This window comes from Falco punctatus (assembly GCF_963210335.1).
Source record: "Falco punctatus genome assembly, chromosome: 2".
Classification (NCBI taxonomy): domain Eukaryota; kingdom Metazoa; phylum Chordata; class Aves; order Falconiformes; family Falconidae; genus Falco; species Falco punctatus.
Window position 1 is genome coordinate 32,260,337 of NC_137581.1, and position 20,739 is coordinate 32,281,075.

Consider the following 20,739-nt stretch of genomic DNA (forward strand, 5'->3'; position numbering starts at 1 on the left):
CAGAGGCACCTACATGACACAGCCTGAACCACTCAGTTTAAAACATGCATCTTTCAGATGCTACGTAACAGCCAGTAAACCATTACAAGTAGCTCTTCCCAACAATGGAAGAAGCATGGAAAGTTGTTTCTCTGCAAGACAGGCAAATGAACATGGATTTGTTGGAACTTCATTTGTACTTGCAATTTACAGATGGGTATGTTGAAGAATGACTTATGCCAAAAATCAAGAATGATATGGGGGGGGAAACGGAACAGGTCAGTTTTGCATAGTTTGAAGAAAGCTGATGTCAACTGTAGCAACCACACTTTCAAATGAAGCAGAGTTTTTCCCAGAAAGTTATGCAGGCATCTAAGGACTGAAAACATAGGAAAGCTCTAAAACCAGAATTTGTACTGCAGGCTTGCAGTTCAGCAAAGTACCTGATGCAAAGATGTGTTAATTAGAAACTATAAACTATTTTAGTCAAATTGTATACAGTTCTGAAAACAGGAAAAGCCCAGCTCATTGGTATCCTCCTTTATATTCCTTTACAGTAAGATCCTTCTTTGCCTCTAGTAAGAACACTGTGCATTGGAGTAACAGCATAAAGTTGCATTACAGATCTTCATATTGAAGAAGACTTAAGAGAGTTGACAGAAGGTATTCCACCTGAATCACACGATCAAGCCATTGTTACAGAAGCCAGTTTGCCTCAAAAATCACTTCCAGGTTCTCATCCACAACAGTCTTGTAGTGCCCTTGGCCAGCATGTCAGACAAAGAGCAAATACCCAAGACAACTTACAGGTTAAACTGAAACAGTACATTAACAGAATTCAGCATGTCAGAAGTCCAGTTTCTTCAGCTGTTCATATGTCAGAAAGAACTGGAATATGTGATTAAGGAAAACCATTTCCTGTTCAGAGTGCAAAATGGTCACTTTCCTACTAAATGACAGTTGCACCTGTGTGAAACTGTTCCACTCTTTGTTCCCTCCTATGCAATGCTGCTGGCTGGCCATTTTTGTTATGCAGTACTACACAGAACAATGAAGCTTGCTTTAAGGCTAGTGATGCCAATTACTTTCCCATCCCTATTCCTCAGGATCTGAAACACAGGACTGAGGCCGCAGAAAAAAAAAAAGCCCTACAAAAGCCCTTAGATTCTCTTTACTCACTTAGCTTTAGTGGGCTAAAGTAGGTTTGCTCATGGTAAAAAAAAACATTACTACCAACACAACTCCCAGGGCTCTGATCAGCTGGCTCTTGAAAGAAAAATTGTGTCAGAGTAAGATAAACAACAAGATTTCATGGCTAACTGCCAGCAATTCCCCCAGTTCTGGCAGCAGCCCCCATTCTTAACTCATCTGGTCTGTTTATTTAATACTGGGCTCCAAACTAATGAAATAGCCAGGTATGAAACTGGAGGAATAGAAAAATGTTTTGCAAGATCACACTCTTAATATTCACTCTGTGTGAATCACAAATTCAATCTGACCAGCAGCAATTGACTAAGAAAAATTGTCAACTACACAATTTTCTATTCATATAAAAGCAAATATTTGCGCTGACATGACACTTTCCACACTGAGCATTCTGTGAAACTGTTAATACCTGCTATTGTATGGCTAGGTTAATAGTTTTGCACACCTTTGAAAAGGATACAATGATATTCCAAGGACCAAGTCTTAACCAGTTTGGCCAAAACCCTTTATACAGAGCAAAAAAGCCTTCATTCTTCCATGTCTGGAAAAAAGCAATAGCAAGAATGCGTTTATGTAGTTCTGAGAAATCTAGACAGCATCTCAGTAACAAGACTCTATACCAGACAAGGTGATAGCTTAGTGCTGTAACCCTGATTTAAACCTTGTACAATGGGACAAAAACATTTCACTAGATAAAGCCAAGATTAGTAATGCCTGCAGCATTACCTGGCAGAAAATGCTGCAGTCTATGTCATTCAGTACCCAACCCAGATTCATTCAAATTGCATTCCTGGACTTTTCTTCCCCCTCTACCTCACCCCCCCACCCCCCCAAAAAAAAAACCCAACCAACCTTGCGGAGTGCTGCATGTAAAGCTGCAGCTCACATAAAGCAAGCTGAAAAATTTCAGGGGGTGCCTAATGGACTCCACAAAGTTACACTGGATAGCGTAACTTGGACTGTTATACATGACTGACTGTTCAGTCAACAGTTTGGATACCAACAGCTTCCTATCCACCCTTCTCCATGTAAAAGGCCACCATGCTCACGCCTCATACCCAATTTAGGGATTTAAGAAACCAAGCAAAAATAATCACAATCAAGAGACTGACATTGCCTTTGGCTATACTAGGCCTTCCATTACACAATATGCAATAGAGAAAACCATCTGCCCCACAAGATGTTGTTCTTCAAGAACTGATCTACAAAATCATTTCCTATCAATATCCTAACATCATATAAAGTTGAAACAGTGCTGCTGAGAGACTTTGTCTCCTTATCCAAGCACCAAGAAGTATTAAGTGCCTGCAGTATATACTAACTTTCTTCCTGCCTGTCAAAATCGTACATACTTTTCACATCAAGTGCATTATTGGCAATATAGTCCTTTTGAGCATTATGGCAAAAAAGGAAATCTAAATTACTTGGGTTAATTTCTAGGGAAACTTAGAACAACTTCAAGTTCTACACCAAAATCATTGCTTGATGGCATCAGTTTCTACTTATGTTGATACATGAACTACTTACTTGTAACAAGCAATCCAGAGTACCCTTGTAGTTTGAGCGTCCCCCATGTTGTTGGCTTCCCTGATTCATCATGCGTGTTCTTACAACATCAATTGGGTTGGATGCAAGGGCTCCAGCTAACCCACAAGTAAAACTTGAGCTAACAAAAGAAAGGTTTAATGAAATTTGACCTACCACATTTAAAGATGCACAAGAATTCCCCCTCTCCAGAAAGCATGCAGTAATAACGAGTGCTTAATACAATTAAAAATTACAATGGCTAATAAATGTGAAAAATTCCTTTCCATTTACTATAAAACATCATTTTGAAGGTTTGATATACAGCCCTTATATGCAGTTTCTGTATACTTGAACAGATGTTTGTGCCTCTCAGAACAGCAAATACTTGATTGGAACTTTCCTCTAACCTCTGTTTGCACAGCTGAAATATTCAGACCATTCACAAAAAAATCCATATTCAAAAGAAAGCTAAATCCAAATCCTAAATAAAATTAGCTTCCATGCTATGTGCTACCATTTGAGATACTATTGCATTAAGAAGTACAAACACACCAGAAGTATATTTACATCTGGATTGATAACAGAAAAGAGGTTTATGCCCTATAATGAGAACTAACCAACGATAAGCTAGGTTAACAGTCAGTTATACAAGCTTACAGGAAGTGAGTATATACTGTATCTCCCATGAATCCAGACATAATTATGTGCTTCTTGGTAAGGTCATACACTGGCAGTTCCACTCCAACAACAACAGCAGCTCTCTGTGCTGTCAATGATACTCCCTGGCAAAAGAAAATATATAGTTGAAGTTTAAAGTTAACCTTTGTGCACCATGAGAAACACCTAGCTTTTCTAGTACAAAGCAATACACTATGAATGTGTTAAGAACACAGAGTTCAATTAAGGTACATCTAAGTATGTGTCTTAGATGTGTGTACTTCAAAAATGCAAATTCAAATTAATAGACAAATAACTTTCCCACACTGAATGGCAGTTTCAGTTCCTTTGTGCAACTCCCATCTGTGCTTAACACCTGAATTCTTACATTAACAGTCAGGCTAAGACCTCAACAACCAGGTGATACTGGCTCCCCTTGCCACTAACTGGAAAACCAACAAAGTAAGGAAGATTAACAGAAAAATGGAGGTGGAGAAACTTTGCAGAGGAAAGCACACTAATAGAAAAATATTTCTACTTTCCAGCTGTTTCAGAACAATTGTCCATTTTGGGTCTTCAATCATACAGTCACTGTTTAACTGGCATAAGAGACAACCTACAAGACTGAGTACAAGAATTCATGAGCTACAGTGGATGTTCATTACTACCTTTACTTGTAAATATTCTTCATTATATTTTTTAAAAAGAGCAGAGTGTATAGATTGAGACATGTCTTGCAAAGGGTTGTTGAACTAGCCTTAAAGCCAATCACCCTAATTTAAGTCTCCATTTATCTCTCCCCTTTAAGTAGCTAATCCTTGAACACAAGACTGGCAGTAACCCTCTGCCAAAATGCATCAAGACACCAGCAAAGCAGTCATGACAAACTACATACATATTAGCTTCTCCATATTTTAGCAGAGAATACTGTATTAGTACCTGAAATTTAGTTGAGCAAGAAGGTGTATTTAAAGTGCAGGATACAGTTAAAAAAACTTGCCTTCCATAATCCTTTAGTGCCTTCCTTTTGGTAGATCTGTATGAAGTTGCCCATCATTCCTCCTTGAATCACACTACCTTGGGCTTGCATTCTGATCTGAGATTCATTTGAAGATAGAATATAAATACTTTTCAAACATACATAACAGTTCAATACAGTTTCATTAACATTTTAATTTACAATCTTAAGTAGTAAAGTCAATTTGTCATTGAATACAAATTCATAGCCGACAGTATCATAACCATGATGCAGTCTTTTGCCTTAACTATCCAAATGCAGCTGCTAATTTTAAACAAGTACATGGTGTAGTTTTTAGATGCATTAAGTCACTTCTATTTCTGTATTTGTGCACTATTCCACTTAGACTGACCGACAGCTTCTGCAGGATGTCCTTTACAGTGTTCTCAGAGGAACACGTTAAAATGAAAGGTTAAAAAGATTAAGATTCCAGCTAGTAAGGATCATGATCTTTGACCTCGTGGATTTCTAAAAGTGTCCTTGGGAACCTGCCATGGTAACTACCAAATACAAGTTTGGTGACAAGCAAGTTAGTACACAGATATAATTTTGGGAAATAACTACTTGAAGTCACAACTGAAATACAAGCTTTGTTTGAAATTCCTCTACATAACCACACTAGCTGTATGAAGGACTAAGTTTTTAGTAGCTTTAGAAGAACAGGAAGTGTTGGCTTGAATTTTTCATTAGAGGCAGCCACACAAGTCACATGCTACAGTTCTGTAAGTTAAATACCATCAGCCCTTTCAAGCAACTGGAAAAGAGTTTAATGGCTATCATTAAGCTAACATTCTTAGAGAGCTGATCATTTCACTAATTCACTTTAAATGGCTGATGCTGGAACACTTGTTTCCATGGGACACTGGACTCCATAGCCTCTCTACAGGATTAAAGAATCCTACAGTACAAGTAGCAGTCACTGAAACTCTTGCCTCTGAATTCTCTTCACCTATTTTGAGCTCAAGAAACACCTAGTTAACAGTGTTACCAAGAACTATAGATTATATATGCAGTGTCACTTCCACACAAATGCTACAGCATGAAAGTTGATCTTACATTATTCTCCCCCTATCCTCCCCCCCAAAAAATTACACAAATCCAACTACCCCCTCAGCCATCAGTTTCCTGGTGCATACTTCAAAATAATTAGTATGGACCAGAAGGAGGTTCCAAGAATTTAGAGCATTACTGATTTTTAGAAGTTAAGAGATGAGAATAAATACAATTACAAAACAAATCCCATATTCATCAGAAGATTCTTCATTTCCTCAATGACAGGACAAAAACTAAGGACAAATTCTATATAAACACATCATTACCTTCAAGACATCTGTAGGATTGGCAATAGATGATGAGATTACCCCCGAAAGAATGCCACATAGAACATTTATCACCAGGGTTTCATCTATTACATAAACAAAGAAAAAAAGAGTTTAGCTGAAGATTTACAAAACTTAGGATGCATCAGGGCAGGATGATGCCACCCATCCTCTAACCAGAGAGAGTGCTGACTCACTTTGTTTCAGCAGACTTTTAACTGCTACAGCAAGATACCAAATGGAAAAAGCCAGCTTCAAGCAAAGCAGTCCTCAACTAAACTGGAAACTCACCTTCTGGACTTTCAACAAACATTCTTTTTAAGCTCTGGTAAGTGCCTATTTTTATAGTTCCATATGAAGCTTGTCGTAGCATTGCAGGTGAAATCCTGTAAAAAAGTGATAATATTTATGTTCAAAATGGCAAAAGACTGGTCAGAAAATATTTTAGAGCAGGAGAGACTGAACACAAGCTATCTACCAGAGAAAGGTTTGTTCATTTAAATCAACAATTTAAACTCACTATAAACAAAACAAGGTTGGGGGGGTTGTTGGTGGTGTCTTTTGTTTTGTTTTTTAAACAAAGCCTGCAATAACATGAATGAACTGTGGAAGGATTACTATTAAAACATGCTTCAACTCGTGCTGGTAAGCATGTCTGAAACAATTTGCAGATTACATCTTTCCCCCACCATCTTGCATTTTTAAAGAAAAAACACAGAATCATGGAATGGCTTGGTTTGGAAGGAACCTTAAAGACCGTCTAGCTCCAACCCCCCTGCCATGGGCACAGACACCTTCAACAGTGCCCATTTATACATAAAGGTTAATTTATTTTTCTTCTGAGATGGAACAACCATAACAGCATTACACAGAGTAACTTCATGCTTAGCTTTTTTTTCCCCCAAGTAGCTTTGGTTGTTTGAAGTTGTTCTCTTTAAACATGAAATGCTATTGCAGAGTACAAAGACTGAAGCAATCTAAGCTTGGGCTTTCAACTTCCAGACTGACACTAACCAAATACCTTGCAATTCTGAAACCGAAGAATTCACACACTATGGGCTTATACTTATCAACAGACTGTTCATAAACCATTACTGCAAGTCAATTTTACCCAGAGTATAAGGCTTTCAGTCCTTCTTCTCTGCATATTCTGACTAGTGCATGCACCATTCCACGGTAACGAATCTCTCTGTATTTGGCATCATTAACTTGACCTTGAACCTGGAGACGTGTTTTGGTCAGATCAATGGGGAAAGTCCCTTAAAGAAAAAAAAAATCAGAGAAAATGAATCAAGTACCTACCTAACCAAAGGCAACAAAGAACATTATGTAAGAAACAACAACCACTGTTATATACCAGATCACAAAAATTCTCCCATGGGAAAAAAAAAGCCTCTCTTACCAAGACTTTCTTTTAAAGAAGTGGTTTCTTTTATGTCACCTTGTTTCTTCTAAAAGCTTGTCAGAGGCCTTACCTACTTCCGATGTTTACATTTTGCATTCACTATGTTTTCAGGCAACACTGTATTGCCTGACCGTGAACAGCCACACTGAACAAGACTCTGAATCACAATCAAGTACAGAGTTTGCATGTGTATTCTACCAGCATTTTTGAAGATCACTTCATTGAAGGCAAAGAAAAATTCCATAGGACAAGCTATACAGATTCTAGCTTAGAATCTACAAAAGAAATAGCAGCAGTACCCATTTCTGTTACTGCTTTCCTGTGGCCTACTGCTATGTCAAACTCATGCTCTCCAAGCTCCCTTTATTAAAGTGTTTAGAAAGCATATTCCTCCACAGCATATCTTTAGAAAAGGGACCACTTCAACATTCAGTACTCATGTAAATACTAATAGGAGTCAGAATTAACAACATCTGTTCTAATAAGGTTCGCCACACAAGCAAGGCTTTTATTATTGTTTGTCTTCCTCATAAAGCTTTTGGCATTACCAGCACCATTCAGTCAAGTCAAATAACAGTAGTTTCACAATCAAGTTCCAACAAGATTCATCAGAGAAGGCAGAAAATGAAAACAAAATAGAAAACTTACACCTAATTATGCTTTTTTAGGTTTAATTTTGTATGTCAGGCTATGTTCTGCTACTGTGAAAATCCAAATTTCCTTTATTTTCATGTACATGCATTTCAGATAAGACTTTAAAAGGATGTTTATATTTTAGGTTTGTCTAAAATAGGCACTAAAGAATCAGATGCACTGTCTCACTACAGCAATTATTCTACGTTGCTCACTAACTGAAGTGTTCAAATCTAATCAGCTGCTCACATTCAAGAAAAAGAATTTAAATTGCAACATAGCTACTCAGAAAAGCCAAAAAAATTTTACAAGAGCTCAACTTCTCTACTCTAGGAAAAGAAAAGTTGTGTATACTTATGACCACTGCCTAGGAACAGATCAAACACCATATAATATGAAGTTTGTATAAAAAGTTTCACAAGGGATCAAATTTGACAGACTGAAGTGTTCTGACATTATAACAAAGTTCTGAGGAACCCCTCAGACAACATTAAAGAAAAAACCTCCTATGCTGCAGACCATCGTATACTACTGTTTAATTGATGGCATGGAACCAAGCTTGTTTTAAAAAGGACTATCAGAGTAAAAAAATCATGCAAACCTTACCACATTCTGCAGTGATTGATGCTAAACCTCCATAGATAAAGGGCTTCCAGTTTAGCGCTGACATTGATTCTTCTTTCTGTGAAATAAGACAGTTTAATGCTTCTATAATTATATCTGTTATATAAATACATATGCTAACATTTAATAAAACTTTGTGCCTTGCCCATTTAAGATGGATCTTCCAAACATACTAAGGGTAAAAACATTAATACACCTTCTATAATCAAAAGAAGGTCAGTAATACTGCAGAAAGGCATCTGGGTTCAAATCAGTGTCTCAGATTTATTTGGCCCACCACTATCATCACCATGAAAGGCTGAAGCAGTTTGTCTCCCAGACATGATCTTAAGGAGCACTGCAGTGAATAATTGCCAAGGATTCTTACCAAGCTGAAATAGTTTGACTATGTCCTGCAATCAAATGGAACTTTAGAACAGTCATTACCAAATTTCTGTTCCTTCTTCCTCATATCAACATTAACATGACCTGAGCTGGTACACCTGGACAGAAGATAGAGGTGCATACCACATTTTGTTTCCATTAAGGCCTATTTCGCATTATTCCTGCTTGTGAACATTATATGAAAACAGTGTAATCGGGTACATAAGGCCTTTTACAGTAAAAAAGGCTGCTTTAGCTTAAAGTCAATTTAATTAATTTCACAAAGTGGCCACAAATCATGATTAACTATGGCATATGCTCTGCGAGATACTAAAATATTCCAATCATCTTGCAAAAAAAAAGAGTAAAAACAGCAAAACCAGACTAGTCCTGCAGATACAATATTGCCTTTCCCAAAACCAAGCAGGTCTCTCCACTGCTTATTTTTTTCACTTCTTCATAATATAAACGCCTCCCATTACCCATTTTCTAAATCTTCCTAAACATTGGGTTCTACAGTTATCTTTTGCCAATTTTGTGGCATAACTGTACTTGAAACAATTTCCCTTGGCACCTAGCTTCCCTGTTACTTTGTTTATTCACCTGTACTGGCCAGCTGGAAAATACTGCAAATACACCAGCTGCTTACTACCACCTTTTATAAAATTTAACATTCTGGAGGAAGTGGCCAAAGAAGTGTCAATAATCCAGCATCCAAAGGAAATCAACAGACATTGCAGACAGTAAGCATGCCTGAATAGTTTAGTTACTGCAGCCCTAGTTTTCCTTTTGTCATCTTTACTTCATGAAGAGTTAGTTACATGGGTCTTCAGTCTTCTGCCAATACAATAAAAAACCCACAGGAGCTCAAAGCACACCATTTCAAATACTCTACAACCAAGTGCACAGAAACCCATCTGACTCTTTAGGCCGCTGCGAAGAACACCACTGATGTACAAACCCAAAGAAAAGGCAAGTAAGGGCACCTACCAACTGCCAAGAATGCAGAACAGAGGTCAGGAGCCACAGGCATAGACTATGCAAGCTTTTCAATACGAAAGCAGCAGAGCCATATAGGTGCCAGACAGAGGTCACTTCCAGCTCCACATTCCTCATATTCCTGTCCAACCATGATTAATGGCAGATCATTTAATTAACAAGGACAAAGCCAAGCTCAGTTTCCCCTCTATCAGCCACGCACATAAACTTTGCTTTTGAGAAACTCGAACTGAAAGCAGTCAACTTTTTTCCACTCAACACATTAAAACAAATTTTCACCTATCACAAATATCGTAAGACTGACAGAACTAGTATATATCTGTCTTTTTCCTGGTTTGTATTTCATTCTATCTAGGCAATGAAGGCTACTCAGTTTTTCTGCACAATTCTGGAGCATTGACATAACAGAATTATGCAAGCACTGCAGAGCCAAAGTTTCCAGACTGCACACAGATTTACTAATATTAGCTGAAATTTCAACGTATGTGTAGAATACCCTAATGCAGAAATTTTACAGAACCCTCTTCCTTTGACATAACCCAAGGTGAGAAAGCCTTACATAGCACTGTCAAGGCTTCTACCTCTAAAAGGCTGACCAGTCTCCTCTCCTGCCATGTAGGCCAAAGTAGCCATACAAGTCTTTCCACTTAAGCTCTGCTTTAATTTCTTCCTATAAGTATGGAAAGCTAGAAGGAGGGATGCAGAGTGTATCTTAAAAAAATCCAAAAAAACATATCAGCAAGCAATGTTGCCCTTTCACCTCAACTGTCTCATTTTCTCACTTCTTGGTTGGTTTCTTACTCAGAATTTCTTCTCTGTACTAATAAAAACAGTAAACATCTCCTTAGGAGAATTCTCTACCAGGTGAGTGAGTGGCAAACTACTTAAAAAGGGAGTCCAGCCCTCATTAGGGAGTAAACTGAGGGCTCCAGCTGTACTGGAAAGAAGTTGTCCTTGTCAAATATACATTGTTGTTCCATTACAACAGTAAGGTGGCAGAGGTGATACCACCCCTGAAGGACACTGCATTAAGTTAATACAGAGATTCATCCACACACTCTCTACAGAAGAAAGTCTAGTTGCTTTTATTGGCAGTGTGACTAGAATAAAATCAGAAGCCCAGGTTCCATAAAAGAATGCATCACTTAAAGTCTGTCCTCAAACAGGGCAATATCTAAATATTTAAGTCACATATTGAAGTTTTTCAGCTAACTATCTATTGTTAGCATACCAATCACACAGTATACTCCAGATTACAGTAGTTTTAGCTATTTAAAATTGATTTAGCCCTTCAATATTACAGAAGGCTTATGCTAAAGGAGTTACTAGTCTCAAAAAGTTACCACCTGTACTACAAGCACACATAGTTACCCAAGCAATACTTTCTCACTGCATAGACTGTACCACAGACACACAGCCCAGACTTTGTATTCAAGCAGTAAAGCATCATTAGGAAGAAAGAAAAGAAACCTGGGCTAAAGCTACACGTTCTCGCCAAACGCCAGCTGTCCCACAAGAAGGGGTGCGCCACTGGCGAGAGGGACACGGTAACGCCGGGTAAGGAACAAAGGGAGGCAGCAACGCCCGCACGGGCCAACTCACTCCCTCCCACCAACAGCCACCCACACAACGCAGAACGGCTCCCTCCGGCCCCGCCGTGAGACGAGCGGCAGAGCACCGGCGGGAAGGAAGCGGCGCGCCCTCACTCGGGGGTGGAGGGCGCCGAGCAAAGCCAGCGACACCCCGTCACCCTCCGGGGACACCGCTCGGCAAAGCTCGCACAGAAACAGCTGACGGGCCCCGCCGGCCAGGCGAGACCTTACCTTCGCGCCCACCCCCGGCCTGAGGAGCCAGCAACAGCCGCCGCCTCCCCACTCACCACCGAGGCCTCCCGCCTCCGCCCGTGCCAGTCACCGCCCGCCGCTGCCCCGCCGGTTATAAAGCCCGGCCCGTTCCCCCGCTCCGAGGGCGGGCTCGCCTGAGGGGCCGGGCCGGCTGATTTAAAGGGCCCCGGTGTAGGTTTGATAACTGGGGTCTGGTATAGCATAACATAACGAGCTGGCTTGTAACAAACTGGGGGGTGGACAGAAGGAAAGGAAGTGAACTGAACTGCCTTGTTTTTCCGGTCAGGAGCCTGCCTTTGACGCTGGCCTTGGTGGACTCGTGGCTAGCGGGGCAGGGTGGTATTTTCCAGTAGCAGTGCCACCCCAGGAGACTGGAACAGGTACACGAGGTGTTTCAGTACCCCTCAGTTAATGAACAGGTCGCTCACCCCTCAGGGTTTTTCCACTTCGTTAACTGTAATGACAGGGGTTTGCCCCTCGGTTTGCAGCCGTGCGGCCTGTGCTCCCTGGCAACACCACAGCACCGTGGGGTCAAGCTTCCTCGAAGCGCTACAGCAGCCCTGGGTTACTGCTCAGTGGGGGAACAGGAAAGGGCAGCATGGTTTTAAATAGCTACTTTGCTCTTTAAAATACCCCGTTGAAAATTTTGGATAAAACACTTCCATGGGTGATTTTTTTTCTTTTGAGCTTTGTGCAATTCCATGTGTTTCTTTGCATTATCAATGCTGAAATTATGCCCTCAGGGTGTAAGCTTTGCATCGCCTAAGAAGGATCACTGTGAGCTGTGTATGGGATATCAGCTGTGGCCACCATGACACTGCCTGGCTAGAGGAGGAACGCAGGGGCTATCCAAAAGGGCTGGTCCCAGCTGCTGTACTGGTGGTGGTGACCAGTCCACAAAGACTGGACAAGACCCAGAACTACTCTATTCTCTTGGCTCAGAGTGCAGGAATCACGGTGAAATAGTTGAAACTAGCTCTTTCTCTGCCCCTAAAGGCAGCCTGTTTTGGCATCTCAGTGCTTTCCCTTTCTGACTGAAGAGCTGCCAGACCTGCTTGTAGGATCTACCCCTGTGGTGCAACTCCAGTGCTGCTGTCACTCTGCTGCCTTGTGGCATGTGGGTGGTCATACCTTACCCTTGAAAGGTCAAAACACCCTGTGGTATTGCTCCCCTCGCTAATCTCAGGGCAAAGTTGGCAGCTGAGAAACTTTTATTTAAGCTTAATGGCTGGTGGAGAAAGGGAATGATGCCTGTTCAGCTTTTGCTAAGAAGCTGGCTGTAGCCGTACATGAATGTCTCAAACAAAAGGGATTTAAAGCTTGGGTCCCAGTGTGCTGAAAATGCTTCATACAAAGAAAATAGTTCTCTACAACCATCCAAGTCCATCACAGACCTCCCAGAAATTTTAGACTTTGATTGCTACAGCATGGGCAGCCCACAGAGCCCATGCTCCAATTGCAGTGTTGCAAAGTTGTCTGTGCATATGGGCCTCTCCAAAGGCAGGTGCAAACTCACACCTCAGAATTGGTACTCACGTTCAGACCCCATCCTGAAACTCCTAGTAACTGTCTAGTACTTTCCAAGCTTTATATCTACAATCGAGACAATCTTATTTGAGGTAAACTTTGAACAGATCCTTTCTTTTTGCACAGAGATCATTTGAACTGGCTCTAATGCAGAGTGATTTTGCAGGACAGCCACTTCTGTTTTCCAGCTTCCCAAATTTCTGTCCCCTTTTAAGGAGGACTTTAGTTCCAGTTTGACCTGAAGTTGTTCCTGGAGTTTGGCCAGTTCCTTCAGCCGGCAGCTGGTTTTCATTATCTCTGATGCAAACCGGTTCCTGCTTGCTCATTACAGCTTGCACCTGATAATGTTTCTAAAGTACCTGTTAGTACTCAACCACATACTTCTGAATACAGGGGAATTCAGGCTAACTTCTCTTACTTTTAGTGACTTCTGGATGGATCTTCTGAATAACCTCTTTTCTTGTATTCTCAAGCCAATTCATACTATGAGATAATAAGGCTTTTATCAACAGTCAACGGACTATGCTTGGCAAGCTGCCTTGAGCCTGACATCAGTGCCATATCAGCAGTTGACTTTAGTGCTCAGCATCTTTTCACATGTCTCTGAACCATCCATGTGCTACTGGTGTGCTACTGGTTACACAGTCTTTCAACAGTTTTGTCCAAAAGCCAGTTCTTTCCTGCTGGGCTGTGAAGGACTAAGGTTTAACTAATTAGTTCCCTGACCTTACTGCTCTGGAGTTTCCTCACACATATTTTTTATGATTCTTTTTTAAACAAAAGCAGGCCACCCTCAAACAATTGTACCAGGGAGCCCTGCTTTTTGTGCATTGATGGTTGTTTCACTGTTTTCACTGCTACTTACAATGGAAAATCGTTTCTTTTCTGGTCTCTGCAGTGGTGGAGGCAGTTTTGTATAGTGTCCTACTGCTTAAATGAATGGCTAGTGAAGTGACCCAGATGGTTATGGGCATTATTCAAACTGCCTTGTCATTTTGTCACTAGTTGTAACCACTGGAGAGTTTCCTTTGTCCCTTGGAAACTTCCATAATTATTAGTCGCATACTTCATTTTCATTGTTCATGTCCCTTTGACTGCATGATGAAAGCAAGTCTGGCACATAGGAGTCAACTACTCCCTGCCCTGGCACAGCCTTCTCGTCTTCAGGGTTTGGACTTTGTCTGAGAAGGAGTTAATCTGATGCTCAGTCATATAGCAGATGACTTCATTGGAAAAAATAAACACTCATCACTGTTATTGGTGTGTAAAAATATAATAGTCCTTCCATTGTGTTTGCCAGGGGCGAAGCCTCAGCTGGAGCACCACGTCCAGCTCCATGGTGTGCATTTCAGGAGCGCTGTAGAGAGGAGCTACGCGACAAAGGCTAGGGATACAGAAGATGAGCTGCAAGGAAAGATTGAAAGAAGTAGATTTGTTTATTTAAAAAAAGGTTAAGGATAACATAGTCTTCAAGACTAAAAGGTGGCCATACAAAGGAAAGGAATTATCTGTTCTCCACTACTTGTAATAGACATTAGAACAGACTTTCTAGTGGTATGAACAGTGCTAGATGAGACTGACTGGGGATATTTCTTGCTCCAGCTTCTAGTGTATGTCATATAGGCACACAACGACAACACATCTTGCAGTTTCTAACGTAATAACAGACTCTGATGTGCAGAGCTCAAGAAGAAAGGAAAATGAAAGCAGGAATAACAGCAAATGTTATTTTGTGGCCTTGTTGTTAGTAATTTTTTATAATCTGAAGTGGACTCCGGCACTGGCAAGAGCTAAAGGTCTTTATCGTATGCTAGTTTTGGGATAAAAAAGGACAGTGTTATTTGGTTTTAACCTGTAAAGGTGAAGGAACAGAGGACAGTTCCGGGCTTTGAGGGGGTGAAGGAACTGAGAATAGTTCCGAGCTTTGAGTGGACCAGAAATTCACACAACATGAGTTCCCAGCAAGGCAATTCTAGTAAGTGTAAACCTGCAATCCAGACAAAATTTTCTGAAAGTGTTGCAATCTTCCAGCAGGTCCTGGAAAATTGATTTCATTTCATTTCTGAGACTCCCGACAAAGATAATAACTCCTATGTATGTCATGGTGTTGGATTTGATGTTGTTTGAATAAGCAAATGAAAAGCTGTTAAAGATTCTCAGGTAGGAAGGTGCTACAGAAGGCTTTTCACTGCTATACAGTATTTTCCAATCTCAACAGGTGATCTGGGAAGCAGATTGTTGTCCTCTGACTGCTTGCCAAATAAAGATCAGTCATAATTGCTTCACAGAGGCTTTTGGCCAACATGGCACAGCAGCTAAACAAGCAGCAGCTGGAAGAAACTATGCCAATTTGGGTGCTAGTAGAAGCAACACAAAGAAAAGCAAACATGTTTGTATGCTGTACTAAAAACCAGGCAGCACGTGGTATAAGATATGACCTAACCTTTTCCAAAAGAGGAGATGATTCAATGTTGAACGGACAGAGAGGTTGGTGTAACACCAAAGAGCACGGTACATACAGTATGTTTTCTACCACACAGTATGTTTTCTACCACTTTAAGTACACCCCTTACTTGGCAGTACTCTATACCCAAGGAGGAGGAAGCATGTGCTGAGGGCAGTACGTATTTGTACTTGCCTATCCTGTGAAAGAAGAGTTGCAGTTGAAGTAGGTCTGCGGTAACAGAAATATGACTTACACAAGATAACAGACAGTGAGATGTGGTAGCAGGTGACCCCAAAGCCATGCCCTTAACAGTACAGGATTTAAGTCGATCAAAACACAGGACTGCCTATGTGGGGAAAAATTCAAAATTTCAGTGCTGTTACTTTTTAAAGGAGCCTGACTATTCTCTTTCCTGATTCCCAAGTTTTGATCATTTGTCCATATTGTCTATAGAATACTTTGTGTTAAATCATTACTGAAATAATCCAGCTTTTCTTCTGTTTACCACGGTCTGGCTTTGGGTAACCCAGCTTTTCCTATCACCATTTGAATACCATTTCCTTCTTTTTAAATTGAAAAATGTACTTTACAAAATTTTGTAAAATGAAGCATTTAAGTACCATCACATTTTTTTTGAAATCAGAAGGTTTTGAAGAGACAGGATGCTTTCTGAAGCACTTTCTTGCTTTGCAGGCCTGCTGATTCACAGCGCGACAACACCAGGGTCCCAGAACTAACACTGTGTTTGGCCAAGATGAGCTGATTATTGTCAACCTTGAGCAAGACAGGTTATCCTGCACAGCACAGGGGAACAGCTGTAGGATTTTGTCCTTATGGTAGTCATCTGTCGCAAAAAACACACCTTGGACAAGTCACTCAGGAACTTTAGTGTGCAGTGGGATTCCTTGCCGATGCTGCAAAGCAGCAGCCACAAGTAGGAGCTCACATTTCCACTGGCTTATGGTTTCAAAGCCCAACAGAGTGGGAAAGCGGTGGTCTTCCAGGGGCTGAACAGGCACAGACTGCGGTGATAGACACCCTGGGCTTCTGGGAAAATGTGACAGCTGACATGTTCAGTCACCTCCCTCCATTTTCCATAGTCATCCTTCCCTATGCAGGCTTCAGCAGATGCCAGCTTTTGGACTCACTCATACCTTGGGTGGCAGCACCAGTGAGCGCAGTGATGTGCCTCACAGCTGCAACAAGGGTATTCTACAACATGGCAGCACTGACGTAGCAGCTCATTGCCAACACAATTCCCTTACCTTCCCACATCCCCCTCCCATTCCCAGACACAGCTGTGGCCCTTTGCTTACACTGGTGATAGCTCTCATCTGACTTGCGAGCAGGTTCAACTCACTACATTTATGGAACGCACACATACAAAACCCAGGCTTTTACCAGCTGATGAAACTGAACTGGCTTCACACTGGCACCAGCACCAATGTAACAGTAGCAGCAGGAGTGCATGGCTTGCAATGGGTTCAGCCTTTTCGGAAGCATCAAATATTAGAATGACTCAACATCTCACAGGATTTAGCCACAAGTACCTGGCACAGCAAAAAGTTTTTTAGGGGTTGCAGTATGCATACTGCCTTTAACAACACATCCTAATACCCCTGGCCTCCTGTCTGGCTTGCAGTATGAGCATGATGTGGTGTTAACCACCAGACTTCACATAGTGCACTAACAACTTCTTTGGACCTTCTTCAAGGTCGGAGAGCAGAGACTGCAAACAAGGCAGAGCCACCTTGCAGCTTACAGGCTGCCAGATGGACCATGTATAAAACCTCATCTAAAGACTTCAGGTGGACTTCCAGAGTAAGCTAAAAATGCAGAGCCTAATTCATGCAGGAGATGGGTTGGCCTTGTTTCAGCTCTAAGGCCATGGGGAATCCAGTCCTGTAGAATCAAAGAACCAGTCTAAAAATTTCATTGCTTTTCATTTTAAATGAGAAGACAGGGAGAAGAGAGACAAAAAAGCAATTAAGAGTGACATAGATGAACAAGAGAAGAGAGTGCAAATGGGGGCTGAGACAAGTGACGTGCATGTATAAATTGTACAGAAGCTTTTACTGGTGCTAGACTGTATGAAATGACAAGCTTTTTTTTTTTTGTAAGTGAAAAGAATAAGTGATTTTTTGAAAACAGATGGTCTGCCAGTTCTGTAATAGCTGACATGAGGATTAAGGTATTTAGGTAGCTTGTTCCAGAGGAAAGTGCTACTGGTGAAAGCTACTTCTGACAACTTCAGCAGTCTGAGAGCCAAAATGTTCCAAGGAAAGTGGCTGAAGGTTGAGTTGAATTTCCTGGAGGAGGTCTTAAGGGACATTAGAAGGCCACAGCACTATGCAGTCACACCTTAGGAGAGTCCAGCATGGCCATTCTTCAGGCTGCTTGGAGACCAGGACTTAGGAAAGATTATATAAATCCCCCTGGATGGAGTTTTTTTAGGGGTTTGTATTATCTATAAATTTTATGGGAAACTAGCCTAGCTCTTGTAGTTCTGACACAACCTGGATTTCGTACGGTTCCAAAACACATACATCCACTGTTCTTACTATTTTTATATCTTAAACTACAGTCCCTACCTGAAAGGCTTCTATAATGGATGTAAACACATTTGGATGAAAATGTGGTCATTTTAGAGGCTACAGAACTTTTTTTCAAATGCTTCTCAGTAATATGCAGATGGTAGCAGTTTTTCTGATGTTGATTGTCACTGCAGACTCCGTTGTAACACTGATTTTGGAGATTATAAATAGGGTGCTCTGTGTTTCTAAAACCTTGGAGTACAGCAGCAGTTCCAGAAGCAGGGGAACCCCAGAAGATGGCTTTTGATCAATAGGTGTACAGCGTCTGAAAGGAATGGGAGAGGTGCAGAGAGTGAGCAATGAAGTGTAAAATATAGATGATCTTACTCCCTCCGTGCTATGTGGCACATCGTAGAGGCATTTAAATGGTGTGGTTAAAGATTAGGTGGGGAAAAATCACAGCCGTGTGCAGACTCCTGCAGCTCCATCTGGTTTATTTGAACAGAGCTCATTCAATTAGCTCAGCAAGTCTCTAATCAGCAAAAAAGGTCTTAGTTTAACAGACTGCATCACCACTGCAGAAGGATATAGCTCCCAAACCAAGCTGCCATCTTATCTGACCATGTTAACACATAGCTGTGCCAGTCTTTTCGATATAAATGTTAACACACCTAAATTCAAGGGTGTCAAGTATCAGATTAGTTGTGTCTGAAAAGCTCTCTAATCTTAGCTGGTTTCTGGATACCTGCCCAGAAATGGTTCTAAGAATTTACTTAAGCCAGTGTAGCCTCTGCAGCAGCCGGGTGCTGTGCTGTGACTCTCTACCAACTGTGATACCAGACAGAGCTGCAGCAGCAGCCAGACCTTCAAAACTTCCTTTATGTGTTGCAGGAAGACAGCATTAGGAACAGACTACTTGGCACACTGGCACAAGTGCAGCACTTCTTGTAGCAGGACGAATCAGGATAGGGAATCTTACAATCAAAGCTGTTCTGCCTGTGCCACAGATATTTTTTTTTTTCTGTTTTGCATTAGAAACAGTGAGAGCGTTTTTGCATTTTCATAAACAACATTCTTGGTCAAAGTCAGTTTACCCAGAAAGCTCAGCTGAAGAGCTTTTTTTCTTCTTAATTCTTCTAAATCCACTGCAAAATACACCCTGGAAAACAATTGTTCAGACAGGCCACAACATTCTTCCTCCCATCCAGTGCTCTATCTCCCAACAGTTTCAGCAACCCTAGAGTGCATTTGCCAGGTTTGGAGGTATTTGCTGTTTGCTGACTAGCAGCAATTGTATCGGGCCCTAAAGCTTCTCACTGACATTGATGTCTTTCTGCTTTACTTCCCCTATTTTATTTGCTTCAAGTGCACTGAAACAAATGGCAATGTAAATGTTAATGAATGATAGGCTCATTAAATAGATCTAGGTTTGCCTCCAAGTTTTAGCTGATCTCTCTTAGCCTTGTGAGGAATGTACTGAGAAATTGCTTGGAAAGCCAGGGCTTTGATTTCAGAGGGCAGTAGTAAGAGGCCGATTATTATGTTGTAAAACTCTCAGGGCATAAGTTTTGGAGGCAAAAATGGGACAAAAAGTCTTGAATGAAACCAAGAGCAAAATACGTCCCCCAGATTTTTGCCAGGATGCTAACAACTGCTGATCCTAAACCGAAGGTCTAACCTCACATCTTCAAATATTAGGCTATACATGGTAATGTTAAAATACTTCATGTGCACTAGTGCTTGGTGCTTCCAGAAAAGGTACAACTGAATTTATAGAGCAGATGATCCTCTTTAGTGTACATTAAACCTAAAGACATACCATGACACTGACATTAAGTATTGCACTGTAAATGCAAGAGATGTATGTTCAAACATTGCTCTGAGCTCATATAGGCTTTGCTTTGTTGATTCTAGTTGACTGTGGCCATTGAGGTGAGGAATCAAAGGTGGTAAGGCATAATAATAGTCACTTTAAATTTTTGATGACAGAGACTGGCTGGTTTTATTCATACTACTACATTGATCCATCTTGGCTCTGTTATGTCTCAATTTTAAAACCTTCTCTCAAGTATAGACTGAAATGTTTGTCATCACTGAACACCACATACCCAGATATAGATACTCTCCACCCCACTCCCAACCTTGCTTCCTACTTGAACAGGTGCTTGCAAACATGAACTTTAAAAAGTGCAGTCAAAAGGGCAGTCAGGAGCTGTGTGGGACAGGTAAAAATATGTAATAAATTTCCTCTCCCAGAACTGCACCTCAGCTTTTGCTGCCTGTGTTTTGAGCCCAGATCTGAATGTCTGAACTTTTCCCCGAGTAGCGCATGATGGAGTAAGTTTGTGCCAGGTTCCAAAACCAGCTCCCAGAGACCTCTCCTGACCACAGACAGGAGCCAGGGCAAGCAGCATGACCTTACCGTGGGGTCACTCTGTGCTTCTGTATTACCAAGTAAGTCTTTTGCTTTCTGCTTTACACTTCTGTAATTGCATTAATGGATTCATGCCTGAGTTACTGCAAGCAATACAAAGAGAAAAAAATACAGTGCTTATAAAATGAATGTGTGATCACAAGAAAACTGGGAGGAGTAGTGCAAAACATATTTGTAGAGAATGCATAAGATCCTGTAGCAAATGCATCATGACTTGGTAGTAT

The 20,739-nt window shown here is 41.0% G+C and overlaps 1 protein-coding gene and 2 long non-coding RNA genes across 6 annotated transcripts in view; 2 read left to right on the forward strand and 1 right to left on the reverse strand.

Moving 5' to 3' along the window:
- SLC25A30 (solute carrier family 25 member 30) lies at window positions 1-11,779 on the reverse strand (the record flags this gene model as incomplete). Of its 3 annotated transcripts, none has more annotated exons than XM_080376773.1 (10): window positions 1-867; window positions 1,646-1,726; window positions 2,713-2,851; window positions 3,370-3,490; window positions 4,366-4,465; window positions 5,707-5,792; window positions 5,998-6,092; window positions 6,818-6,965; window positions 8,351-8,426; window positions 11,610-11,779. In XM_080376773.1, 10 exons carry the CDS (start codon window positions 11,775-11,777, stop codon window positions 826-828), a joined length of 1,056 nt encoding a protein of 351 aa, XP_080232899.1. In that variant the 3' UTR covers window positions 1-825. The 3 variants fall into 3 exon arrangements, with proteins under 3 accessions (XP_080232899.1, XP_080232898.1, XP_080232900.1); XM_080376772.1 differs by having other exon boundaries at window positions 3,370-3,494; window positions 4,370-4,465; window positions 11,610-11,777; XM_080376774.1 differs by lacking the exon at window positions 11,610-11,779 and adding an exon at window positions 11,554-11,609 and having other exon boundaries at window positions 3,370-3,494; window positions 4,370-4,465.
- Window positions 538-20,739, forward strand: part of LOC308059434 — a 27,476-nt gene continuing 7,274 nt past the window's right edge. For both annotated transcript variants that reach the window (XR_013926234.1, XR_013926235.1), the window contains exons 1-2: window positions 538-642; window positions 5,917-6,034. This is a non-coding gene — a long non-coding RNA (uncharacterized lncRNA). The remainder of the gene's footprint in view (window positions 643-5,916; window positions 6,035-20,739) is intronic.
- Window positions 11,786-14,836, forward strand: LOC308059438. The gene is made up of 2 exons (XR_013926239.1): window positions 11,786-11,954; window positions 12,342-14,836. It is a non-coding gene; the product is annotated as an uncharacterized lncRNA (long non-coding RNA).